General features: G+C 39.8%; 1 protein-coding gene across 2 annotated transcripts; it reads left to right on the forward strand.

The window, feature by feature from the left end:
• The first annotated feature begins 98 nt into the window (after window positions 1-98).
• Window positions 99-10,745, forward strand: crmp1 (collapsin response mediator protein 1). Of its 2 annotated transcripts, none has more exons than XM_085276992.1 (14): window positions 99-977; window positions 2,711-2,799; window positions 3,034-3,218; window positions 3,360-3,524; window positions 3,973-4,034; window positions 4,137-4,217; window positions 5,011-5,079; window positions 5,170-5,290; window positions 5,365-5,521; window positions 7,012-7,153; window positions 7,245-7,415; window positions 8,478-8,657; window positions 9,155-9,320; window positions 9,434-10,745. In XM_085276992.1, the coding sequence occupies exons 1-14, from the start codon at window positions 627-629 to the stop codon at window positions 9,523-9,525; spliced, it is 2,031 nt and encodes a 676-aa protein (XP_085133118.1). In that variant the 5' UTR covers window positions 99-626; the 3' UTR covers window positions 9,526-10,745. The 2 variants fall into 2 exon arrangements, with proteins under 2 accessions (XP_085133118.1, XP_085133119.1); XM_085276993.1 differs by lacking the exon at window positions 99-977 and adding an exon at window positions 1,000-1,814.
• The last annotated feature ends 12,206 nt before the right edge of the window (window positions 10,746-22,951 follow it).

Genomic DNA, 22,951 nt, shown 5'->3' on the forward strand with positions numbered 1-22,951 from the left:
CGTTTCCGAGAGTACATATGGAGCGCCCTGGGAAGGGCAGGCCTCCATAATTGAAGATGAAGGAACTAGAAAGGCTAGCTCTCGTTTAGCTCGCATGGTCTTTGATGTAAAGCAGGTCTTTGTGTGACAACCGCAGTTAAGCCCCTAAGGCACATGGACTTTGTGGATGATCCCCCCCAGATGTGGATGGAAAGATGATGCTGATTTAATCCGATGATAATGATGTGTCTTGCTCAGACACAACCCCCCACATTAAAACACGAGAAAGGGGCACACTGGAGAGAGACAAAGAGGTCCTCCACAAAGAGGCCAAAACACCGAATCTAAATTTATCGGGGTAAGTTGTAGATGTGCTTACTTATTCTTTCAGCACGAATGCTTCACTTTAAAACTAGTTCACACTGACACGCCACCAGTCCTGTCAAAACGGGAGCACTGCACCATGTGTGTATGAAGAGGAAGGATTCTAGGTTGCCCGAAGAGAGCTGCTTTTCCAGTTCACATCATCGAATGAGTGCGCTTGCCTGGAGAGGCGGGACTGTGACCCGGTTAGACGTAAAATAAGCAAAGCCGTCTCCATCCTTTCAGACTTGGGGGGGAAGTGTGCGTCTCCCACTGTAGCCAATATGTCTGACTGCAGAAGACAGTGGAACCGGGAGGATGAGCTACCTGTCTACCTAGCAGGGCCGATCACCACCGGGCCGAACCAGCGGAAGACCTATGGTATGTTCAGCTCCGTCGAGGGGGCGTTTGAGAGCAAGACCATAGACTTCGAAAACTACGCGGTGGGGAGAAAAGGTAGCCGCACCCCGAGAAGCGGGAGCCGGGAACGACTCTTAGACACCGGTGACCCCATTAGCAAGACGCCCAGCGAGGCCCGGGAGTCGTCGCTGAACGGCTCGCCCGGAGAGAGAAACGAAGCACGCAGTGGTGCTGAGGTCAGATTTTCATCGGGGACGGAAAGTCCTAATGGCAAGGTAGGACTGACAGCTTCAATCTGTGGCTTTTTGTTGACATATGTTGATAGTGCAATGGCTCCGTCGTTCCCTAACTATAATTTATTAATGAAGTGCACCAGTAAGTGCCACTAGACTTTAACCTTTGGTTAAACCTTTGGCCTACGCAGAGGATAAAATTAATTTTTACTCATAAACCACCAAAAAAAGCTATGCTGGTTTCGTTTTGGGACACCAGGAACCAGGAGTTATTTTCCTGACAAAGGCGTCAGTTTGCATAAATTATGAACTTTTTATGGTGCATTGCAGTTTGGCTATTATGGATTGCGTTAAGCTTAAATTCTCAATAAAAGGCGCAAAACGCGCGCAACAAAGCAACACATATTTTTTGCTTGCCGTGGTGCTGAATCGGACAGCTACAGACAACATGCACCCCCACCCAACCTCCACGCTGCATTGTTTATGCTTTGAAGTAAGATGTGTGTGTGTGTAGTGGGTGTGAGGGTGCTCGTGTCTTCACATACGGCCTATAGCTGTCTTTTCCCCCCCGTGTCGTGAACGTCGTCAGGCAATACGGTGGCTGTGAGTTTTTCCTCACGCGCGCGCCCACAGGAACGTCAGCTTTCTTCCACTGTGCGCGCGCCACGCAGCCTGACGCAGCCGTACGGCGGCGGATTCATCGCTCGCTTTCTGTCACACACGGAAACAAAACCCACATCACATCAGTGGAGACAAAGGGGAGCAGGAAGCCGCGCAGGGGCGCCGGAGTCGGTATAATTCGCTTCTGAGTTAACTGCCAGGGGGCAGAGCGACGGAAAGAGCATGTCTGGGTCCAAGAACAGCATCCCCCATCTGACGGTAAGCGAGCCGGCCTGCTCAGCAGCGACCAGCAGTCATGTATGCATGAATACGGATTAAATTCCTACTGAAGGTTACCTCACTTAAGGCTTTCTCATGCTGCCCCTACGAGAAACTGCACGCCAAAGAAAGGTGACAGTGCGTTGTGTTTGAGCGCGTTTTCTCGCTCCTGGTTGGATAATGTTATATAATCTCGCTGCCTGTCAGAGAGATTAACTCGGTTGACGTGTGCGATCGAAACTGGAGTCGAGCAAGTGACAATTGCTTGCTTAAAAGCAACGAAATGTGAAGCTAGATTTTAACAAACGACGTGCATCCTTTTCAGTCTGTGTTCAAGCGTGGATTTTACACATTTGGCACGTCTGTTATTTGAGAATTATCCAGTGTCTAATGGATCTTAAGCCTAGAGTTACACATTGAATTTGAAGGTTAAGACACAAATAATGTCTGCATATTCTTCCCCCCTTTTGCCTTCTCATTGGTCAAAGACGTTGATTTTTCGGCAAGCCGTCAGCTGTCGTCATGCCAAACTCTGCTTGATCACTGGTTACCATGGAGACGTAACATCTTCCTAATGCTGTTGCCAGGCACCATCCGTAGTAGTAGAAGGTGTGGACACGTGGTGGTCTCACAAAAAACGTGCTGGTTTCAACACCCTGTTTGTGAATGTTCAGTATTTGATTGCATAATTGAAATAACAGAAAGATACTTTTTTTTGGCGCCCCATTCAGGTACAGCTCTTGTGTGGCCATGCATTTCTGTCCACACTACACCACATCATGTTATATTGCTATAAAGCCATGGATTACATAACTGATTGTGCAATATATCAAAATGTCAGGACTAAGTTCAACCTCTCCCTCCCTGATCTCCCTTTCTGTGCTTTTCCCCTGCAGAGTGAAAGGCTGCTGATCAAAGGAGGGCGAGTTGTTAATGATGACCAGTCTTTCTATGCAGATGTCTACATTGAAGACGGGCTCATCAAGTGCGTATTTGGGGACATTGTATGAGCGTGTTGTTTTAAGCACTGCACAGGCTGTTTTCTACATTTCTTTGCTCTTCCTTTCTTTTTGTGTTCTTTTCCATCTTCTCAACCCTTTTGCATTCCCATGTGTATTTTGCCATGACAAATCTTTTCCATAATCTTCACACCTCCATAATTTGGCTTCCTTTTCCCTTTCATCAATTCATCTGTTTTTGCACATCTTATCCTGGGTAGGCAGGTGGGGGAGAACCTGGTTGTCCCTGAGGGAGTCAAGGTGATCGAGGCCAATGGCCGCATGGTGATACCAGGTGGAATAGATGTTAACACCTGCCTGATGAAGTCCTATCTGGGCACACAGCCTGTTGATGACTTCTTTCAGGGCACCAAGGCTGCACTTGCTGGGGGCACCACTATGATCAGTGAGTGTGAATGCTTAGACTTAGTCAGCAAGTGTCAGCTACAGTATAGCACATACCATATCTACATTTGTCTTTAAGTGTTTCAAAATACTGATTACGCTCTTTCTTTTTTCTATGCCTTGTGCCCTTCCTAATTTTCAGTTGACCATGTAACCCCTCAGCCTGGTGACAGTTTGCTGGAGGCGTTTGAGCGCTGGCAGGAGGCCGCAGACAAGAAAGCCTGCTGTGATTACTCTCTGCACGTAGACATCCCCCAGTGGAATGAAAATGTTAAAGATGAGTTGGAGCTTCTCGTGCAGGACAAAGGTATGTCCATTTTTAATTATTTTATGATATTTTAGAGATGTGGCCTTTCTTGCAGTTCTTGTTTCAATCCCTAGTTTGGGCACATTTCACAAGAACAATAGGGACAGATTTAGAAACAATTTGGCTAAAGTGCTGAATCCTCTTAGAGTCAAGACACTATAGAGAGCCATTGTTCTCACTGCTGTCATTGTGGCCATGTGCAAATTTCACTTGTAATCTGTTTGAGTAGAAAAATTAGCATTTTCTTCTGGGGCAGCTTTAAAAGTCACCATACGAGATAAACCAGCTGCTTGTGTGTCCAGCTTCCTTCTAGGAGTTGTATTATTTGGCTAGACACAAACACGCACTGCTTCCCATTCCTACTCACTCACAGTTTGTCTTTATTATCCACGCTCCTGAGTATTTACTTTCTCATTATGAAGCCGTTCATTGTTTCTTCTGTTGCCAGGTATCAACTCCTTTCAAGTATACATGGCTTATAAGGATGTGTACCAGATGACCGATTCAGAGGTATGTTTTATACTCATAAATTCCACGAATCTGTACTGTACGAATCTTCTGGCTTCTGTTTTTAACAGTAGAAATCTGAAAATTGGTGTTCTTGTCTTTTAGCTGTATGAGGCATTCTCATTTCTGAAGCAGCTGGGTGCTGTGGTGTTAGTTCACGCTGAAAATGGTGATCTTATTGCTCAGGTAAGTGCTACTGCCTGCTGAAAAAGGATATCTTATTATGTAGGTAAGTGCTGCTGCCTTTTTTTTTGCTCTCTCCAGCATGCACCACAGCTTAGAGATATTCTTGTTACATAATGCTGCATCTCTCAGAAAGAGAAAGCAAGGATTAATACGCCTGCAACTGCAGCTGCAGTTGAGAATGACATGTTTATCTTAGGCCACCATTAAAGTTGACCATTATTATTCTAATGAGGATGATGATTATGTAATGGTGATTAAGTTGGTGAGGGTGAAGGTGCTGATATAGCTAGCAGAAGTGATGGCAAGTATTAGTTGTGGTCATGGAAATGATGGCCCAGATTAATGAGACAATTATGGCAAAAACTTTGATGTATGTGAAGATGAATCAGGGTAATGGAAGATAATTGCAGTGCTGATGAATGATCATGACACGCTTGTTAAACTAACTGTAAGAGAAATAGGGAGATAGGTGATGAAAATTCATATCAACCCCATAGAGAACAAACAAACACTAAAAAGGGAGCAGGGTGGGGATCTGGTTGTCATCCAGGTTTTCAGAGAAACTGAAATGTGCTTAATCTTCCAGCTGTGCGCTGGCTTTCGAAGATTACACTGCATATTTATTTTAGCTTGACAGGCCAAAAGATTTGTTATTTCTAATTCCTGAAATCTCATCAGAGGCATTCAAACATGGCTGTACAGTTACTGTATGTACAGCTGTCAGTGATTGCATTGCATGTGAAGATAATTCTGACATTCTTTTGTTATTCTTATAAAATTTTTTTTTTTGCAGGAACAGCAAAAAATACTTGGAATGGGAATTACTGGCCCAGAAGGCCATCCTCTTAGTCGTCCCGAAGAGGTGATTTTTTTTCCCCCATAGCTTCACTGTTAATCAATTCACCTGCCACTGTATAGGTTCTTGGCTCTAGTTTATTCCCTTCCTGTGCAGTTGGAGGCTGAGGCGGTGTTCCGTGCCATCACTCTTGGCAATCGTGTGAACTGTCCTGTTTACATCACAAAGGTGATGAGCAAGAGTGCAGCTGACACTATCACCCAGGCCCGGAGGAAAGGTAGTTCTTAATCATATAATGTCCTTTTCTGTCTTTATTAAGGATGAAATTAACCATTCTACTATTCTTCTCAGGTTCGGTGGTTTTCGGAGAGCCAATTACAGCTAGCCTGGCCACTGATGGTTCGCACTACTGGAGCAAAAACTGGGCCAAGGCTGCTGCCTACGTGACCTCTCCACCTTTAAGTCCTGACCAGACAACCCCGGACCATCTTCACACCCTGCTGGCCTGGTACGTCTCACTTTTTCTTTTTAAACAGTGAATGGATATTGCTAAAAACTGTAGTAATTTAATTTATAGAAGACTCCAGAGTTTTACAACAAGTAGTTTGTATGAAGTCTGAGAAAATGTGCAGTGTCAAGAGTGTTTCATAAACCCTAAAACAGGCAAAAACTTTTAGTATTTATGTAAAGGCAGACAAAAGCTTAATTTAGCTACAGTATGACCTCTGCTCAATGTGAAATGCAAATAGGATCGAAGACACAAAAGGAGACTCTTACGTTTTACCCCTACACACTCTTTGGTATTCATGCCACAAACAGCTGCTAGTGTTATGCAGAATTTTAGATCAAACTTCAGTGAAACAGAAGAACAGATGGAGAGAAGGTGAAGGTGTGAGGAGAGGCAGAAGAGAAGAGAGACTTAATTACAGACTAAGGACTACATAATCATTTGGAAGCCACTTTACTGTATATTCAGTCAAGCACACGATAATGGTTGGTTAACTTGTACCTATGCATAAGTGCAAGTCAAGGCCAAGCTCACCTCAGGTATTACCTCAGACACAGTACTCGCACCCGTCACACATATCACACACACACAATGCGGAGAACTTCCAGCTGCACATTTTAAAATGCCCCCGATTCCACAAATAGCACTGAAACCTCTATTATCTGTTGCCTTGGCTACCGAGTGCCTCCCTCCTCCTTCTCCTCCTCCTCTATCTTCCTCTGTTTCTCCACCCTTCGTCTGAAGCTCCTACTTCTCAAGGCGGGTCCATGCTGTCAAGCCGGTGGTGTGATACTGCTGTTTTCTTTGAGCCACTCCTGAAACAACGGGGTGTATCCTTAGGTTCTTTTCGGAGACATGAACACAAGAACAGCTTTTTTTTCCTCCTCAGATTTCAGTGAAGCCCATTATTTACATAATAAGCACTTTCTTGGCATTAAGGTGACGATCCCACAGCTCACTAACACGGAGTAATCACTGTAATTAACAAATAAATTAAAGGTCTTATAACTGAACCGTGACAATCACAATTCTTTATCAGCCGGATTCAGCCTTATTTATTCAGAGCTAAAGCGAGCATAAGTCTTGTTGGCTTTCTTTAATGATGCAGACCAGACTGAGCATTAATCTAGTTAATGTTTAAAGGACTGATACTGCAGCTGTGTTGCACCATTCTCTGTAGTTCAGTTGGCTGTTTTTCTGCAATAGGCCACTGCATGACTTGACATACTTTACCTTACATGCTCAGTGAGGACACCTGGTGGCTAGTGGTTAAAAAATAACTTCTCTGTATGTGTCTTCTTCATTCTGTCTTTTTTTTAACGTAAACATTTTTATTTTATTGATTTGTTGCTATTTCTACAGACTGAGCTCTCTGAGGGGTTTAAAACTTTTAGCAATTTGTTAGGGAACCTTTTAACATTAGACAAGTCAATGACTGCATCCTTAAGTGTTTGCTGATGATTTCACTTCATTTTGTTGCCTTGATACAGTGGGGACCTCCAGGTGGTGGGCAGTTCTCACTGCGCTTACAGCACCTCCCAGAAAGCTATTGGTAAAGATGACTTCACCTTGATCCCCGAAGGAATCAACGGCGTTGAGGAGAGAATGGGCTTTGTCTGGGAAAAGGCAGTGGTGAGCAATGAGGGCATGTTTTCGTTGTTTCTTTTGTGTAGGTGTGAGGTTTTTGTGTAGCACTCTAAACATCCACTTCTTTTTCCCTTAGGCCATGGGGAAGATGGATGAAAACCAGTTTGTGGCAGTCACATCCACCAACGCTGCTAAAATCTTCAATCTGTACCCACGTAAGGGTCGGATAGCTGCGGGCTCTGATGCAGACATTGTCATCTGGGACCCTGACAGCGTCAAAACCATCACTGCCAAACTCCAGCAGTCGGTGAGGACAAAAAGAAAAGAAAGATGATGAGGGAAAAGAGAGGGTGGGTAAATCGGAGAGAGGGAGAAGAACTAATAAAATAAGGGGGGGAGGTCTAGACAGAGGCTGCACAACAGAAGGTTTCATGGGAGACTGCAGAGTGTAAAATAGGATAAGAACCATGTGGAAGATCACAGGAGGGGAACAAAAACCTGAATAATAATATGCAGTCAAGTCTAGCTTTATTTTACTCAGTATATATCATATATGTGTGCTAGAACCAAAATAGTAAGCCTCAATGTTTTAAAAGTTTTTTCCTAAATTAATTAAAATAATATTTCGTAAAGGCAGATGAGACAGAGTTTACACATGAATAGCTGTTCATTCTTATTGTGTTCGGGTCTGAGCAAATGTGCGGTCAAATGTGCATTTTGTACATTTCTCTCTCAAAATCAGAGATGGCAAGTGAAATTTCGTATTGTGAAACCGACACCGAGTCTACTGAAAATGACACGGAACAATAACCATGCTCCCGAGTTCACACTGTGGACCGTGGATTATCAGGACATTGTTGTTTTAATCCTTTAAGCATCACAGATGAAGCCTTTTCTCCTTTTTCAACAGCAGCAGCTATCACACAGACAGCTGTGTCTGTGTGAAGGATAAGACAAAATCTATCTGCAAAACAAAATGAGCTATAGGCAAATGGTAAAACAAAATTGCCTTCAAAAATGTAACTCAATACACCGTAGTTCATTTATTGGTCTGTTCTGCCACTCCCAAAGACCCTAATCCAGACTGAAGCCAGATTTAAATTATAATCTCCCTTCACCCCTCACCCATTTTGTTATATCTCCGCCCATCCCCCTGAATTTATACAGTCACCCCCCGTATCCCCTTGCCCCCCACTTATTTATCCCCCATCTTCTCATATGCTGCATTTTGCTGCATCTATTAAACTCTATGATAAAAAACAAGCTTGCCCTGACTGCATAGAGAGGCTAAACACTGTACAGTATTTGGAAAAATCAAATAATCCTCTGTTTTCTGTACTTCTTTGTCTCATATTTTCTCTCTGCACAGGCTGCAGAATACAACATCTTCGAGGGTCTGGAATGTCGCGGAGGTCCAGTGCTGGTGCTGATTCAAGGCCAGGTGGTGTATGAAGAAGGAAAGCTGCATGCTCAGCAGGGCACCGGTCGATTTATTCCACGCAAACCCTTCCCAGATTATGCTTACCAGCGTGTAAAGTTCAGGAATGAGGTAGAGTATTTAGAAGATTTTAAAAATACTTAAAAAACAGTGTTATAAATGTCACATTGAAAAATTTCATTGAAAGATTAATTGGATAGTAGATGTTTGAGGATTTCTTTTCCTTATCTTGCTGCAAGTCCTCATAAAAAGGTAAAAATTTAAATATGCCCCCAAAATGAGGCAAATAAAGATTTGAAGAAGACTCTGTAAATTAAATAATTGTACAACCTAACCTTGGTTGGAGGAATTTGGGATGTTTATTTTTACCTTTTGTACAGATTATTATGTTATGATAATGAAAAAGAAAAAAAACAAAACAAAACAGGAGCTGAATTGATTAGAAACATGATCATTATTCTCTCTTTTTTCACCAGTAGGTGATTCAGGCAAAATACAAATGAGCCAATTAGTCCCGCATTATGGAGACTAATGTGCTGCAGGCCATTCGCTTCTAAAGAATGAATAATAGGTTGGCTTGTTTGTGTCTCTGTCTGTTTTCTGCCCAGGTAAAGCGTAAGCAGGGTGTAACTCGGGGGATATATGATGGCCCTGTATATGATGTTGCTCCGACTCCCAAATACATTACTCCTTCACCGTCAGCCAAAACCTCTCCCACCTCTCACCAGCCACCACCAATACGTAATCTTCACCAGTCCAACTTCAGCCTTTCAGGTAAGAAAAGTAATATATTTTCAAACAGAATGTACTCTAAATACACAGTTATGCAAAATTGATTTCTTTTGCAATTAGAGCCATCTAATATATAAATTTTGTCCTCATTTTAGGTGCACAGATTGATGACAATATCCCACGTCGCTCTGGCCACCGCATTGTAGCACCCCCGGGTGGTCGCTCCAACATCACCAGCCTTGGCTGAATACTTGAATACATATGAAGCACGGCTGGTGCGACGCTTCACCTACTGAGTGTGTGCGAGTGTATGTGTACGACTGAATGAATACCTTTGCATTTTTTTGGCATAACGTGACCGTTTCTGTTATATCGGTTTGTCATGGTCACTCAGAACAAAAAAAGCACATTTCTACTTCTAATCCAAAAAAGGTGTGTGAGTTACAATCAGCTAAATAATTCAAATCAATAAAAAGTCACGTTCCAGGCACACACACACAAACACACACACACACACACACACACACACACACACACACACACACACACACACACACACACACACACACACACACACACACACACAGATTCAGTGTTGGACCCCCTCCAACCAACCCGTCGCCCAAGTGTTATGTCATAAACTTATTTCCTGTGAGCATGACTTCCTTCTTATTCTTCCTCACCTCCCACATCTTACCGTGTGGGTCTGACATGGTGCTCCTTTCCACCCACATGGTGGACAGCTCAAGAATTGTCAGATTTTTTTCTGCATCTGGTTCTAATATCTTGGCAATATTTGTTTCATTGTGGCTCAAGCGGATCAGTTACACTGCATGGACGCGTCTTTAGATGTTACACTACTTGTGGTTTATTGTTGCAATGGAGGAACACTTTAAAATGAACTCAAAGCACATTTGTATTCAACAGCACAAGCATATTCTTATATTGGTATATGTATGGTTTGAAAACCCTAACGACATCCACTGTGGGCAGAGGCAGTTGTTACCTAGTTAAAAACATATTCATGCAATTTAAATTACTGTAAATTTTGAAAGGAATGCATTTTTTTCTCCACCACCAGATACTATATGCAAATGTGTCAGTACTCTCTTACACTCTGTGTGAAAGTAGATAAGCAGTCAAAGTGAAAACAGAAACAAGTGAACTAAATTAAGTTCTAGATTGATGTACCTACATAATGTAGACTTCTCAGTGTGCGTGCTTAGTTTGCTGCCAATCACTCCCACCAGAATAAGAACTTTGTTGTAATGACATGCTAAACTCACTGCAGAAAAAGAACTTCTGAACAGGTTTTTTTATTTTTATTTTTTAAATCTTTTATTGTTTCAGTTATTTATTTCTGGGCATTTTCCTCATTATAGTACATTTAGTGTTTCTCTGTTTTGTTTACTCTTGTCTGTTGTCACCAATAAAACCACTTAATAAAGACTGGACTGTTGTCAAAAATGATGGTAAGACAAACACACTGTGAGCTATTAGTAATATCATTTGTTATTCTGATCGTAATCAAAATTCAGATGATTGAATATAATTTTTCACGATCTGTCTCTGTCTTTTCTAAATTTAGAATTACTGAATGCATTTTCTCAGGTTAAATCAAAGGCCTTATTTATTGTAATACACCTTGAAAGGAAACTTTAGAACAGCCAGTTTTGATAGGTTGTAATGGTTACAAACTAAAGCACAATTATAATTCTTTCACTTTATTGTATTTTGTTTAAGATTGGAGATAAATTTCCTTTTATAGAGGCTCAGTTAAATACTGTGTGTTATGCATATAAAAATAATCTAATAATCTTCAGAGTCACTGTTATACAGGAAAGTCGCTGCCAACATAAACTGCATGTAGTTAATCAGAAAGATTTAGGTAACGTTGCTGTTAAAAGCATTAGATACAATCCCCCCCAAAAAGGTTTACACATGCAAAAGGTTGAAAAACTGATTTATAAATATAATTATATAATTTATTATTACAATTTATAAATCACAGTAGAAAAAGTTGCTAAACTGAAAAGAAATGAGTACAGGAATGAGAACACTACATTTTTTATAGATCAAGACTGAATGAAAACCAATCTGATGCAGGACTAACATGGAGAGACAAACAACCATTTACATTCACATGGAAATTTAGATACACCGATTAACCCAACCCCACTAACTGCATGTGTTTGGATTGTGCAAAGAAGTACCTGGAGAGAACCCACGCAGACACGGGGAGAACATGCAAACTCCACACAGAAAGACCCCGGCCAGTTGGCAGAGTCGAACTCAGGGCCCTCTTGCTGTGAACCAACAGTGCTAACCTTTTTAGCATATTGTGAAATTTGGCACATTACAAAAACGTTTGGTATAACAGGATGTAGTAGAAAGAATCTAAAAAAGTCTGATTTAGGTTTCTTTTTTCAAAATTTAGAGAAGCTGTATTTTAACATTGGATTTCTTCTGTATCTGTGTGCAATATGGAAAAGGTCAGCAGAGGGCGTTCTGGATGTTTTTTTGTCAGTACACATGGCTCTTGCTGCTTTACAGCCTATCCAGCTTACAGTCAATAGTGACAGCAGGCACACAGTGGGGTTCCATGTCTGACGAAAAAGCCTTTCATGTCTATGATGGCAGAATGTTGGGTTGTGCTGGAAAGCTGTGCTACTTCAGAGTAGTCTGAGTAAAAGTGTATTTCTAAAAGATGTCCTTTCACTTTATGATGGAGTAGATCAGTACCAATGAGGTTTTTTAGCAGTATTTTTATGCACATCTGAGGCATCATTTCCCAGAGTTAATTTAAGTGTATCCTTAACTGTCATCCCACTAACTGGGCTCTATGAAGCCCCAGGAGTTATATTTTTGTTATATCTCTTTTTTCAATCTTTCAGGTATTTTATGATTTTGTCAGTTAATGTGTTTCTAATGATGCCACATCATTGCTTTCTATTTCTGCTTTGATTAGTGTTTTTTTTTTTTTTTTTAAATACAGATGTTTTAAAAAGAACCCAATTCTGCCGTTGCAGTTTTAGCAAACTGATTTATTCAGTTATTGTTTGTCCTAAGTTAAAGTATCACATAATATCAAGGGAGGCAGGGGTACCTGTCATGTGTCAACTTAGATGCTATTACTGCATTCATCATCTTGATGGGGAACTTCCCAGACTGGAAGTCATCAGAACATTGGAGACATTGCCAGATCTACTTGAGACAGATAGATGCCCTGGTTATGCCACACATGAAAAGGACAGCTGATGCTGTTATATTGCAAGCCACAATCCCTCCTGGGAGTGAAGAAAATTCCATCTGCCGATGTGACTGTCCAATATTTGGCTGGACAATCTACTTGACAAAGGTGTCACCTTTATCTGACGGAAGAGTGGAGTGCCCAGAACGAGGTGCTGTCCCGAGTGGAGGAGTTTAAGTACCTCGGTGTTTGTTCACGGGTGAAAGCAGAGTGAAGCAGGAGATTGACAGACAGACTGGTACAGTCTTGGCAGTGATGTGGATGCTACACCAGTCTGCTGTGGTGAAACGAGAGCTGAGAGAATCAGTCAATTTGACGGCTAATGTGACCATACCGTCCCATATGGTCAGGAGCTCTGTGTAGTGACTGAAAGAATAAGATCACAGATGCAAGCATCTGTGATGAGTTTCCTATGAAGGGGGTCTGTGTGCAGCCTTAGAGATATTCATTTGGATGCCGCTACTCCTTCACATAGAAAGGCACCAATTGAGGTAGTTTGGGTGACTGACTGGGATGCCCTGTCTGTGCCTTCAAGGTGAGGTGTTTTGGACATGTAAAGAAGGCCCCAGGGCAGACAGAGGACATGGTGGAGAGGTTATGTCTCTGGGCTGGCTGGTTTTTGTGTTATTTCAAGTATTTTATATCAGTTTCATCACAAAAATACAACACAAATAATGTTTACTTTATATCAAAATCAAAATATTGTTAAATAAGCTGTTAAATAACAATTTGCATTGTATTTGGAATAAAGTTACAAGTTGAATCAAAGAAAGCTATTGATTTTAATTTTTTACAAAATATGTAAATTAATTGTAAGTTTGAAAAAATAATAATAATGAAAATCATTTTTTTCTTAAGATTATATTAATTATGTAACTAATAATGCATTAAGTAGAAATAAGGTTTGTTTCTGCCACCAAGGAGGTTACATTTTTTGGTAGTGTCTGTAAACATGATATTTCAAGCATGGGGTCAACAATCCATTAAAATTTACCTCACATACGCCGAGGTCAGCTTATAAAAAAGCCTTATAACATAGAAACTATAATTTTTACAAGTGTGGTCTAACATATAGTATAAAGGTGATTGAGATTGAGAACCTTCACAGAGATATGGCATAGAGATTCAACATATCATGTAAAATTTGACCTCTAACCTCTCCTTCAAACTCGATTGATCTGAAGGACAAAGTGATAATAATGCTAAATATCTACTAAAAACTATGTTACTTAAGATATAGAGACTGATCTACAACGCTAAATATCTTGTTTCTTTGGACCTCTGATCTCATCTTATAAGGTTAAACTTTCACAAAGTGTCTTTTATCTTTAAAGCTGTGCTTAAAAGTCTACTGCCTTTGTTTGTATTGGCAACATTTAGAAAACAGTACTGGTATATGGGGATTTTGAATATCATGTTATAGTTTGTATCCAAATATCATGTCACATTTGACCTCTCATCATATTTCTCCATATTTCTCCATTTTACATTTACAAATTACCTGTTATCGATTAGCTACTCCCATATAATGGTTGTATAATCAAAGTAAACATCCTTCATATATAGTCATTGATTAATTGTTGTTTAATAAAGATGATTTATTATTATTACCTTCAAGTAAAAGGTGCATGTGATTAAACAGTATGATGATCCTATTTCTAACAAGATGGAGCACTGTTTAAAAAACAAACAAAAACAGAACTCTGACTCTGAATAACTTTACATTTAATTAAAAGTAGAACAAAGGTAACATATCAAATATGCAAACTATCAGTGTTTGTTGTTTGTAAAACAAATATCTAGTACTGTTTAAAAGTCTCAAGCTGCTGCTCATTTCTTTATGTTTTGCTGGGTAAATGGGAAATAGGTGCAAGGATTAAGTGAAATAGATAGATGGACATATAGTGTATATGGTAAAAACATAGCTTGTAAAATTTTAATGAGCCTGAAAGTTAATATTTGGTATGACTGCCTTTATTCTTCAACAAAGAATAAACTCTGTTAGGCAAGCTGCCTTGTAATTTTTTTTATATAGTCTTCAGGAATAGTTCTCCAGGCTATCTGAAGAAGATCCAAGGCTCTTCTTTGGATGTTGTTCTGTTCTCTGTCAAGACGAACCCACATAGCTTCAATAATGCTGAGGTCCGGGCTCTGGGGAAACCAATCCATGACTGATAGTGTTCTGCTGGCATACCTCACTCTTTTCTTCCTTCTTCCCTTCCTTAAGAACTGCTTCTTGACAGCCATCACTTCCAGTGAACAATTTCGGATGAGCTTTTGGTGAATAGAATACGGGTCAGATGCATGTCTCAGATCCTGTCTCAGGTCTTTCAGGAACTGTCCCCCGGTTTCTTAAGGACATAACTTTCAGATATGTTAGATGTTATTTAGGTCTGCACGCTTCCTCTTTTACCTTCAACTTGAATATTTTCCTAAAACTTGAAAATGAAAGAAGGGATGGCTAAAGAACATATAAATGCTATATTTAAAATTTCACCACAGCATCACATTTCAAAAAGTTGTGACAGGCGGCATTTTTATCATTGTATTGCATCCCCTATTACCTCTTCTTTTAAAAGTGCCCACTTAGTATTGGGGAACATAGAGCAATTAGCTTTGGAAGAGCGATCTTTTCAAATGCCTGTTTAGGATTTCAGCTGCTCAACAGTTTGGGGGCCTCATTTGTTGTTTTTCATTTCATAATGTGCCAAATGTTTTCAAAGGGTGACATGTCTGGACTTCAGGCAGGGTGGATTTTCATCTGGACTCCTTTAATATTGTGCCATGCATGCTGGTGTTATTCATTCTGAATGTGGTTTAGCATTGTTTTGCCAGATCACAATAAGCGAGGCCTTTCCCTGGAAAGGACTTCATCTGGATGGCAGCGTGTGCTCCTTCACAACTTTTATATTATAGCTGGCAGGCTCTTAACAGTGACAAATACTCATGAAAGAGAGGCTATAGATGGGCCACAATTGAAAAGAAAAGCCCGCATAAAGTCCCTTAGTTTGTTGTTGGGTGACCACGCAATGCCAGAACAGCCTGAACGTGCCCTGGCAATAACATCCATCCACCCATTTTCTTAACAGCTTACCCATTTCAGGGTGGTGGAGACAGCTTTCATCAGGAGACAAGTGCAGTACACCCCAGACAGTTTCCCAGCCTATGTGAGGGCCCCTGGCAATAAAAATGTCTGAAACTCCATTGGAGGGATAGAGCACCGTTTTACCAGAAGATATTTCCTCATTTAGTGTTTTGATGATGGCGATGGAGAGTGCTGTCTAACAAGGCGGTCCAAAATCTCTAACAGGGGTTTGAGCGGAGAGTGACTGGTGACTGCGAAGGAGATAGCATATCACTGACAATATATTTTTTACACATTGGGGACCATGGATTGGAGCAGTGTGATCCTGGAAAAGAGCACTAACACTGAGATAGATATGTCAGGATAAAGGTTATCACTCAGAACAACTTTGCATTGACTGGCAGTGATCCACTGTGAGTCTGTTTTAAACATCACTTATCCCGATGCATGAGTGTAGTGAACTACACAGTAAGCAGCCATTATGTAGTTTTCTCCTGCTCCATTAACATGGAACAGCATGGACCGCAGACTGTCTCATATTAGTTTCACACAGCATTAGTCAGCGAACTTTCACAGATGTCACATGATATCTTAAAGTAAGCAATAAATGCTACGCAAAACATATCAACTAGCACGACAAAAAGCCATGTACATCCAAACGCTACATACGATTAATTATGCTGCATCTGTATAATATCTACACCCATCTGTGTTTCCTTGGAGGCTCATTTCCCTTTATTGTGGTCCTCAACAATAACAGCTACTTCTACTTCACTTAATTTCCACGTTTCATCTGGAGACTGATATCACTTGTTCTCAAGTGTTTTCTCAAAGGAAGCGCTGTTTAGTGAGTTTGCTTTATTGGGGTTGCTTTTGCACTCTCTGTGCATCAGTAGCATTCGTTATAGTGTCCCAGAGTTTATTTGTGTTTGCCTTCTAAAGTCCTAAAACACCATGTTGTGTTTTAGGGAGACCAGGTGTGAAAGTGATAATTATGAAAATGAATAAACAGTTTTTAAATGCTGCAGGGAGAGCAGTGCTGGGGCTTGCTTTAGAAACAGTGGAGCCACTTACCCTTTCTATGATCATAAAAAATGTAAAGGTCAGAAAGATGTTCATCATATGCAATCTGAAATGTCAAAGATTTTAATTTTATGTCGCATGTAACAGATAGGGGTATTTTGTAAAAGCAATAAAGCAGACTAGTAATAGCACATAGTTTGACATTTATTTGATCTTCGCACTAAAACTTTATTTGCTTGGAGATTTTTAATTTACATCATGCAGACTATATATATATATATTTGAAAAGAACATTTTCTAGCTTCTAGTACAGATGAACTGAATCCAGACAACATCACCTTCACAGAGACCAACAGAGACCTGCATGCTGCTGCTGCCATCTGCTCTGGGAGTAAACCAAAGGGATGTAATATTGAGCTTCTGAGGCTGAAATTATGCATGTCTTCCGATTTTCTGCTGCAGGCGATGAAATCACAGAAATGTAAAACAGTGGCTGTGTGTACGTGGAGTTTACACAAGTCTGAACAGGTGCCATAACAATGCAATGACTTCCCATCCCTTGAAAGAGTACAGACCGCTTCTTGGGCATAACAGAGGATTGACTGCATCCAGGCAAATTACTGAGCCAGCTGTGCTTTCGTCCTACTACTGATAGTCCCATAGGCCCCTGCAGTGCATATTTGAGCTGCATCCAGCATCCGTGCAATAAACAAAAAAGTCTGCTAGTTCTCTTTAGAACGTGACGATATTTTGAGTGACATCCAAAAACAAAAGATAATACGCGGTAATGAATGGTCCATTATTCGTAGCTCTAAAACAGACATGTTTGCAGAGATAGTATGGATCATAACTATAGTCCTAATTTCAACAACAAAATTATCAAGACCACAAAAATGATGATTGCCTTCTGAGGAGGAAGTAGAGGGATGCAGTTTGATTATTAATGGCATTACCACTTGACATTATTACACATCCCCATGTTAAATGTGTCATCATCAAATGCTTTTAACAGCAGTAAATCACATCTGCCTGAGAAAGACAAAAGTTTCTTTAAATAAGATGCTGTCCATGCTGAACTTTGGGGAAAATGGTCTAGACTCTCGAGGCATTCAGAATCTGAAATGGATGTAGATTGATTTAAACTTGAGCAACAATGTTTGGTGTCCTCTTTACTTGAGTAACAGACGAGACTGCATTTGCTATATGGATGAACTTTTTAAATAAAGCTTTAGGGCAGCAGTTTTTACAGTACTTTTTTATCCCCCAAATGAAAACAGTCAAAGCGAATTACTGGAAATAGAAATGAAGTGTATAACGTATCTATCTGTCACTCCTTTGGCACTGCTTATCCCACTTAGGCTTTCACAGGGTGGCTCTGGAGCCTATCTCACGGTGCAAGAGACCAGAGAGTGGGGGTGTTAATTACTAACATGCAAACTTAACCACATGTAGTAAAATTTCGACACTGGGCAGCTGTCACAACTTTGATTCTGAATTAGCTACACAAGTGAACCTTCTTTTGTGAGGATAAAGACAAAAACAACAAAAAAACAACAAAGGACTGAAGAAACATTTGGAAACCCAAAGAAATGGTCAATCAGGAGATGCAATGACATCCCTGCAATCACTTGAAACAGAAAATCACATGTCACCACCTGCAGGTCATCAGCCACACACACACACACACACACACACACACACACACACACACACACACACACACACACACACACACACACACACACAGAGGGTTTTTATTACTTCCTACGGATTATGAGCTCAGACTTATCTGTGAGGAAATGGCACAAACAAAGTAAACACATTTGAGGAGACCCATGGGGTAAATTAAAAACACTGAAAAGTGGTCTCGCCTTGAGACCATTACACCAATCTAAGCAGTGCGGTCCTGCAAGTATGGAAATAACGTTACTCTGTGAGTGTCAAAGTGAGTTCTCTGAAAATCACATGATTGTTACATAAAAGCAGAGCAGAGGCTGTGAAAGGTTCTGTTAGATTTCATCAGTATGCAGTGAGGAAATCCTAAGTTCACTTTTAAACGTGTGTATAAATGAATCCTTAATTTAAAAGTCCTTTAAAAAGAATGGACAGAATATAAATGTGTTCATTCAGGATGTATAACTGCAAAACCTTAACAACATGTACCAATGAATTTAAATGCTGTTTTAGCTGTTTCTCTTTTATCTTTATGAAAAACTGTTCCACCTGTTCCGCTTTGCCACAAATACTGCATTGCGTATTTTTCTTCCCTGCTGAAACCTATTCATCATAACAAGTCCTGGTATAGTGACCATTGTGACATCGCACATTTGGTACGGCATGGCTCTGCAATGTGATCGCTTCATTTTCTGCATATATTTTTATTTTTCGTTCAAGACCGTTCTTGCAGCCTTCCATCGGCATGGAAACCCCTTCATCTAAAACATGAAGAAGCCGTTAATGCATTTTACAGTAATGACTATTCTCACTTGTTTGGATTTACTTTGACAGCAGAAACCAAACTGACATTGATACTGTGCAAATTAGCCTTAAAACATACCATGCAGTCTTCATACATTACAGCAAGTGCAAAGCTAAGCACAGCAGAGGACTGTCAAATATATTACATATTTCATAGAAATATATAATTGGCATATTTATCCTGCTTCATAAACATTTAGGAACATTTGAATAACCCACTTTTCATCTGAAAAGTAACTTTTATCGTGCAGGTATAGGCAGATGCCATCATGCTAAAAGATGCGCTTTTATATAAAATGTGCTGTATATGTGTTATTTCCTGCTTCCTTGTTCCTACCAAGAATGCTGATGGCACAGCTTTGATGAGCTGAGGCTGGTGTGACCATGAAAAGATGAAAAGACATAAATGACAGCCTATCAAGGAAGACGGGGAGGATCAAATCTCACATCATCTGTCTGGCATATTGGCGAGAAATAGTGTTTACAGCTCTGCTGCAAGGCTCCCCTTAACATAGGAACATTGCACTGACAGAATTTATCGCATCCTTAATGCTTTATCTTCACTTCTACCAATCCTGAATGTTGTGTATGTGTGTGTGTGGATAAGTTGCAGAACTCTTTACATCTTCTACTCTTACACCTTCTGATAGGATCTGAAAATAAACCCCTCTCATTGGAAAGCACAAACGAATAAGACAGGCGAATTTCAACATATTACACGAATATGTCTTTTCACTTTGAAGCAATGAGCCCAAGGTTCTCTGTGCATGTAAAGCCAATTCAAAGGCAATTCAATCTAGCTTTCTGTCACTCAGAAGAAGAGTGAGCTTAAGCTCTTGAAAACACCTGACAACTCCAAAGACCACTTGATATACTGCTGGGCAGTGTGTGAGGAGGTTAACATGCTGGGATTTACTTCACCGGGCGCAATCGCAACACTTTCTTCTATCTTTATAAAATCAATAAAATGAACATCCATCAGATGTATCCCTTGAATTTAATGAAGAGTTTAACTTTAACACTTTTTCTGGATGACAGACAATTTCTTATTCAATTATCATTTACAAAACCTTTTATGGCTAGTGCTTATTATATGAGTAAAAGTTGATTGATATGATGGTTCTGATGTTTCAAAGAAGGTTTTTAATATTTTTAAATGATTTAATCAATGTGTGCTTTTATTACTTTATTACCAGCTACATAAGAATTTGTCCTCTGTGGAATGCAAATACATCTAGGTGGCTATTTCCTGAAAACTTAAAACTGAGGTCAGCACTTCATAATGTTTTTCCAGGTGAAAACAGCCTTTTATTGAATGGGTGACACACTTGCATAGTAATACAAGCGATTATTCTAATTGATGATAATAAGGACACACAATTATATGACTTTAGAGTCCATCAATTGACATTTTTTTCACTGAACCTTAAATCAAATGTGAGATTATTATAAGCCATCACCCGAGGAAAAAATAAAACAAGATGCATTTGAATTGAATTTTGTCAAACAGCAAAAGTAATTTAGTAATTAGTTGGAATTGTTTGAAAATCTAATTGTGAAACAGGAACGCATTAAATTCTGAGTGCTGTAACCAGCTCAAAGTTCAGGAGAAAACATGCTGTTCTGTGACAATGGAAAACAGAGTAGAGTGCAGGATTCAACTTTTAATTGCTGCGATGCCCCTGATAATGGGTACTCAAATATTAAAATGTGCTTGTTTTCTGAAATTATCAATTCCTTTCAAGAACAATAAAGTAATGTTTAAATAGTTATCGTAGCTATCATGTAAAATATATTGTGTATCACATAAATTCGAAGAACCTTCTTTTCTTAAAGGATCATTTCCAAGATTCAGGGACATCATATTTTGATATTTTATTACATCTAAATCTTTAGCAAATATTTTTGGTTCAGTGAAAAGAGTCATTTGAATTAAAATGACATGTTTTTTAATGTAAAGTTAATGCCTTTAATTGCTTAAAAATATTACTGTACTTCACTTCTTCATGTTTAAAGGGGTTATGACACAGAGAAAAAGCTCTACCAGGAAACTGACGTACCACGCATGACCATCTGGTGTCAGCGTTGCATACTCAAACCAAACACAGATTCTCATTTTTCTTTTCCTTTCTTTTTCGTTTTGACATTTTAAAGTCCTTCACGCTAATCTTTGTAGCAGTTAACACCTGTGAAGCATTTTCAGATAAGTCCAAATCCAAATTGCTTCTACATTTTAAACTTTTCTAGTAACAAGGTCCAGTGCAGAATATTTCAAAGTTGATAGATTGTTCCACCTTTTAGTGATAAACTTATTTTTTTGTGATAATCTAATTTTCAGATATCAGCCAGCTGCAAAAATGACATATAATTGCGTGACAGTGGTGCTGTTGGTTCAACAGGAAGGCAGACAAAAGCTAAACTTCACTGGGCGTTCTTGACTTTGGAAGATGTAAATGGGAGAATGACCTCCACACTTCAGCCTGCTTAGAAAATTGTTCTGAAGTTTTTAACTGCAGCTTGCTGTTATGAAACTGAGAATTTGGACCAAGCTGACCTTGAATAAAGATGGCCTTGTCTCCAGTTTTGTACCACTTTCAAGTAAGGCTTCCATTTGCTGTAAGTAATGACTTTATTGATGAATAAATTTGCCAACATTTGGCTCAGTTCTTGATAAAAAAAAAATATTGCAAGTTATTTTGCTTGGTGTCATTACAAGTGTCACACCTGCTGTTGCTCTCATTGTTACTGTGCGAAATAATCTGAGAACAGAGTGAAAGTGCTAACAGCCAATGGGTATGTCTGAAGTTTTTAATGTCAAAGTCAAACTTTTACATGATTAATCTTCATACCAAACCATTCGTCAAGAGCTCTTCTTCTTCTTCCACATCATAGCAAATGCAATTAGTTCATTATGTAATTACAGGGGGGAATTGGCAAAGAAACAGAGCCAATTCCTAAAGGTAAAGAAAACAAAGAAGAGGAAAACAAAAATAACATTTTTTTCCTTTTTTTTATCAAGTGCAGATTTGAACCTTAAGCATGCCATCGTTTGTTATGGTTTCCGGTTGTCTGTTCTACAGTGTACTTTATTTGTACATGGCTAGGGTAACAGCACAAGGGGGATGACAGGTACATGGCGTCCACTGAAGTGTCTCTTCTCAAAAGTGTCTTGATTAGTAGGTGGCAGATCTCAGACATGATGCCTTTCTCTGTCTCTCTCCCCTCTTCATTTTCGCAGTAGACTGAAACATCTTCATGTTTAAACGTGCAGTATAAAAAAAAGAGACACACCCACACAGATTCATTTACATAAAGTTCCCTTAAATCCACTCTTAAGTGTTTGAAAGGTGCCATCATGGAACTGCCATAAAACAGCAGTTTGAAGAAATATTTGCCACTTTTAAAAGGCAGGGCTGTCTCAAGAGTCTCTTTGCAAAACTCACAAACTGGTTTCTCCACGGGTTCTTGATGCCCTTTAAGGGTCTGAAAACCATTTATCTCAACTCATTCTCCCAGAGAATGAGCACGTGTCCTTTTGTCTCTCAGAACATACCATGCAGGATATTATGATTGTTTTCAATCCCCATGAAGTCTCCAAGAAGCGAAAAATCCCAAATGTTAGGCTTTGAATTTTGTTACATCCTCAGCACAGTCCATCAAAAACAGAGCTCAGTAAACAGCCATATTGGGGTATATGGGAGTAATGAAGGCTTTGGGAGTAAATACATCAGTGGACCTGAAGCTAAAGAGTGTTTTTTACAGAGTTGGAAAGTTAAAGATATATACAGGTATACAAAGTGTATCCACACACACGGAGCTGTTCTTATCCTTGTAAAA

This window comes from Mchenga conophoros, linkage group LG6 (assembly GCF_057382185.1).
Source record: "Mchenga conophoros isolate Kocher_MC1m ecotype Shallow Benthic linkage group LG6, M_conophoros_male_GT1.1, whole genome shotgun sequence".
Classification (NCBI taxonomy): domain Eukaryota; kingdom Metazoa; phylum Chordata; class Actinopteri; order Cichliformes; family Cichlidae; genus Mchenga; species Mchenga conophoros.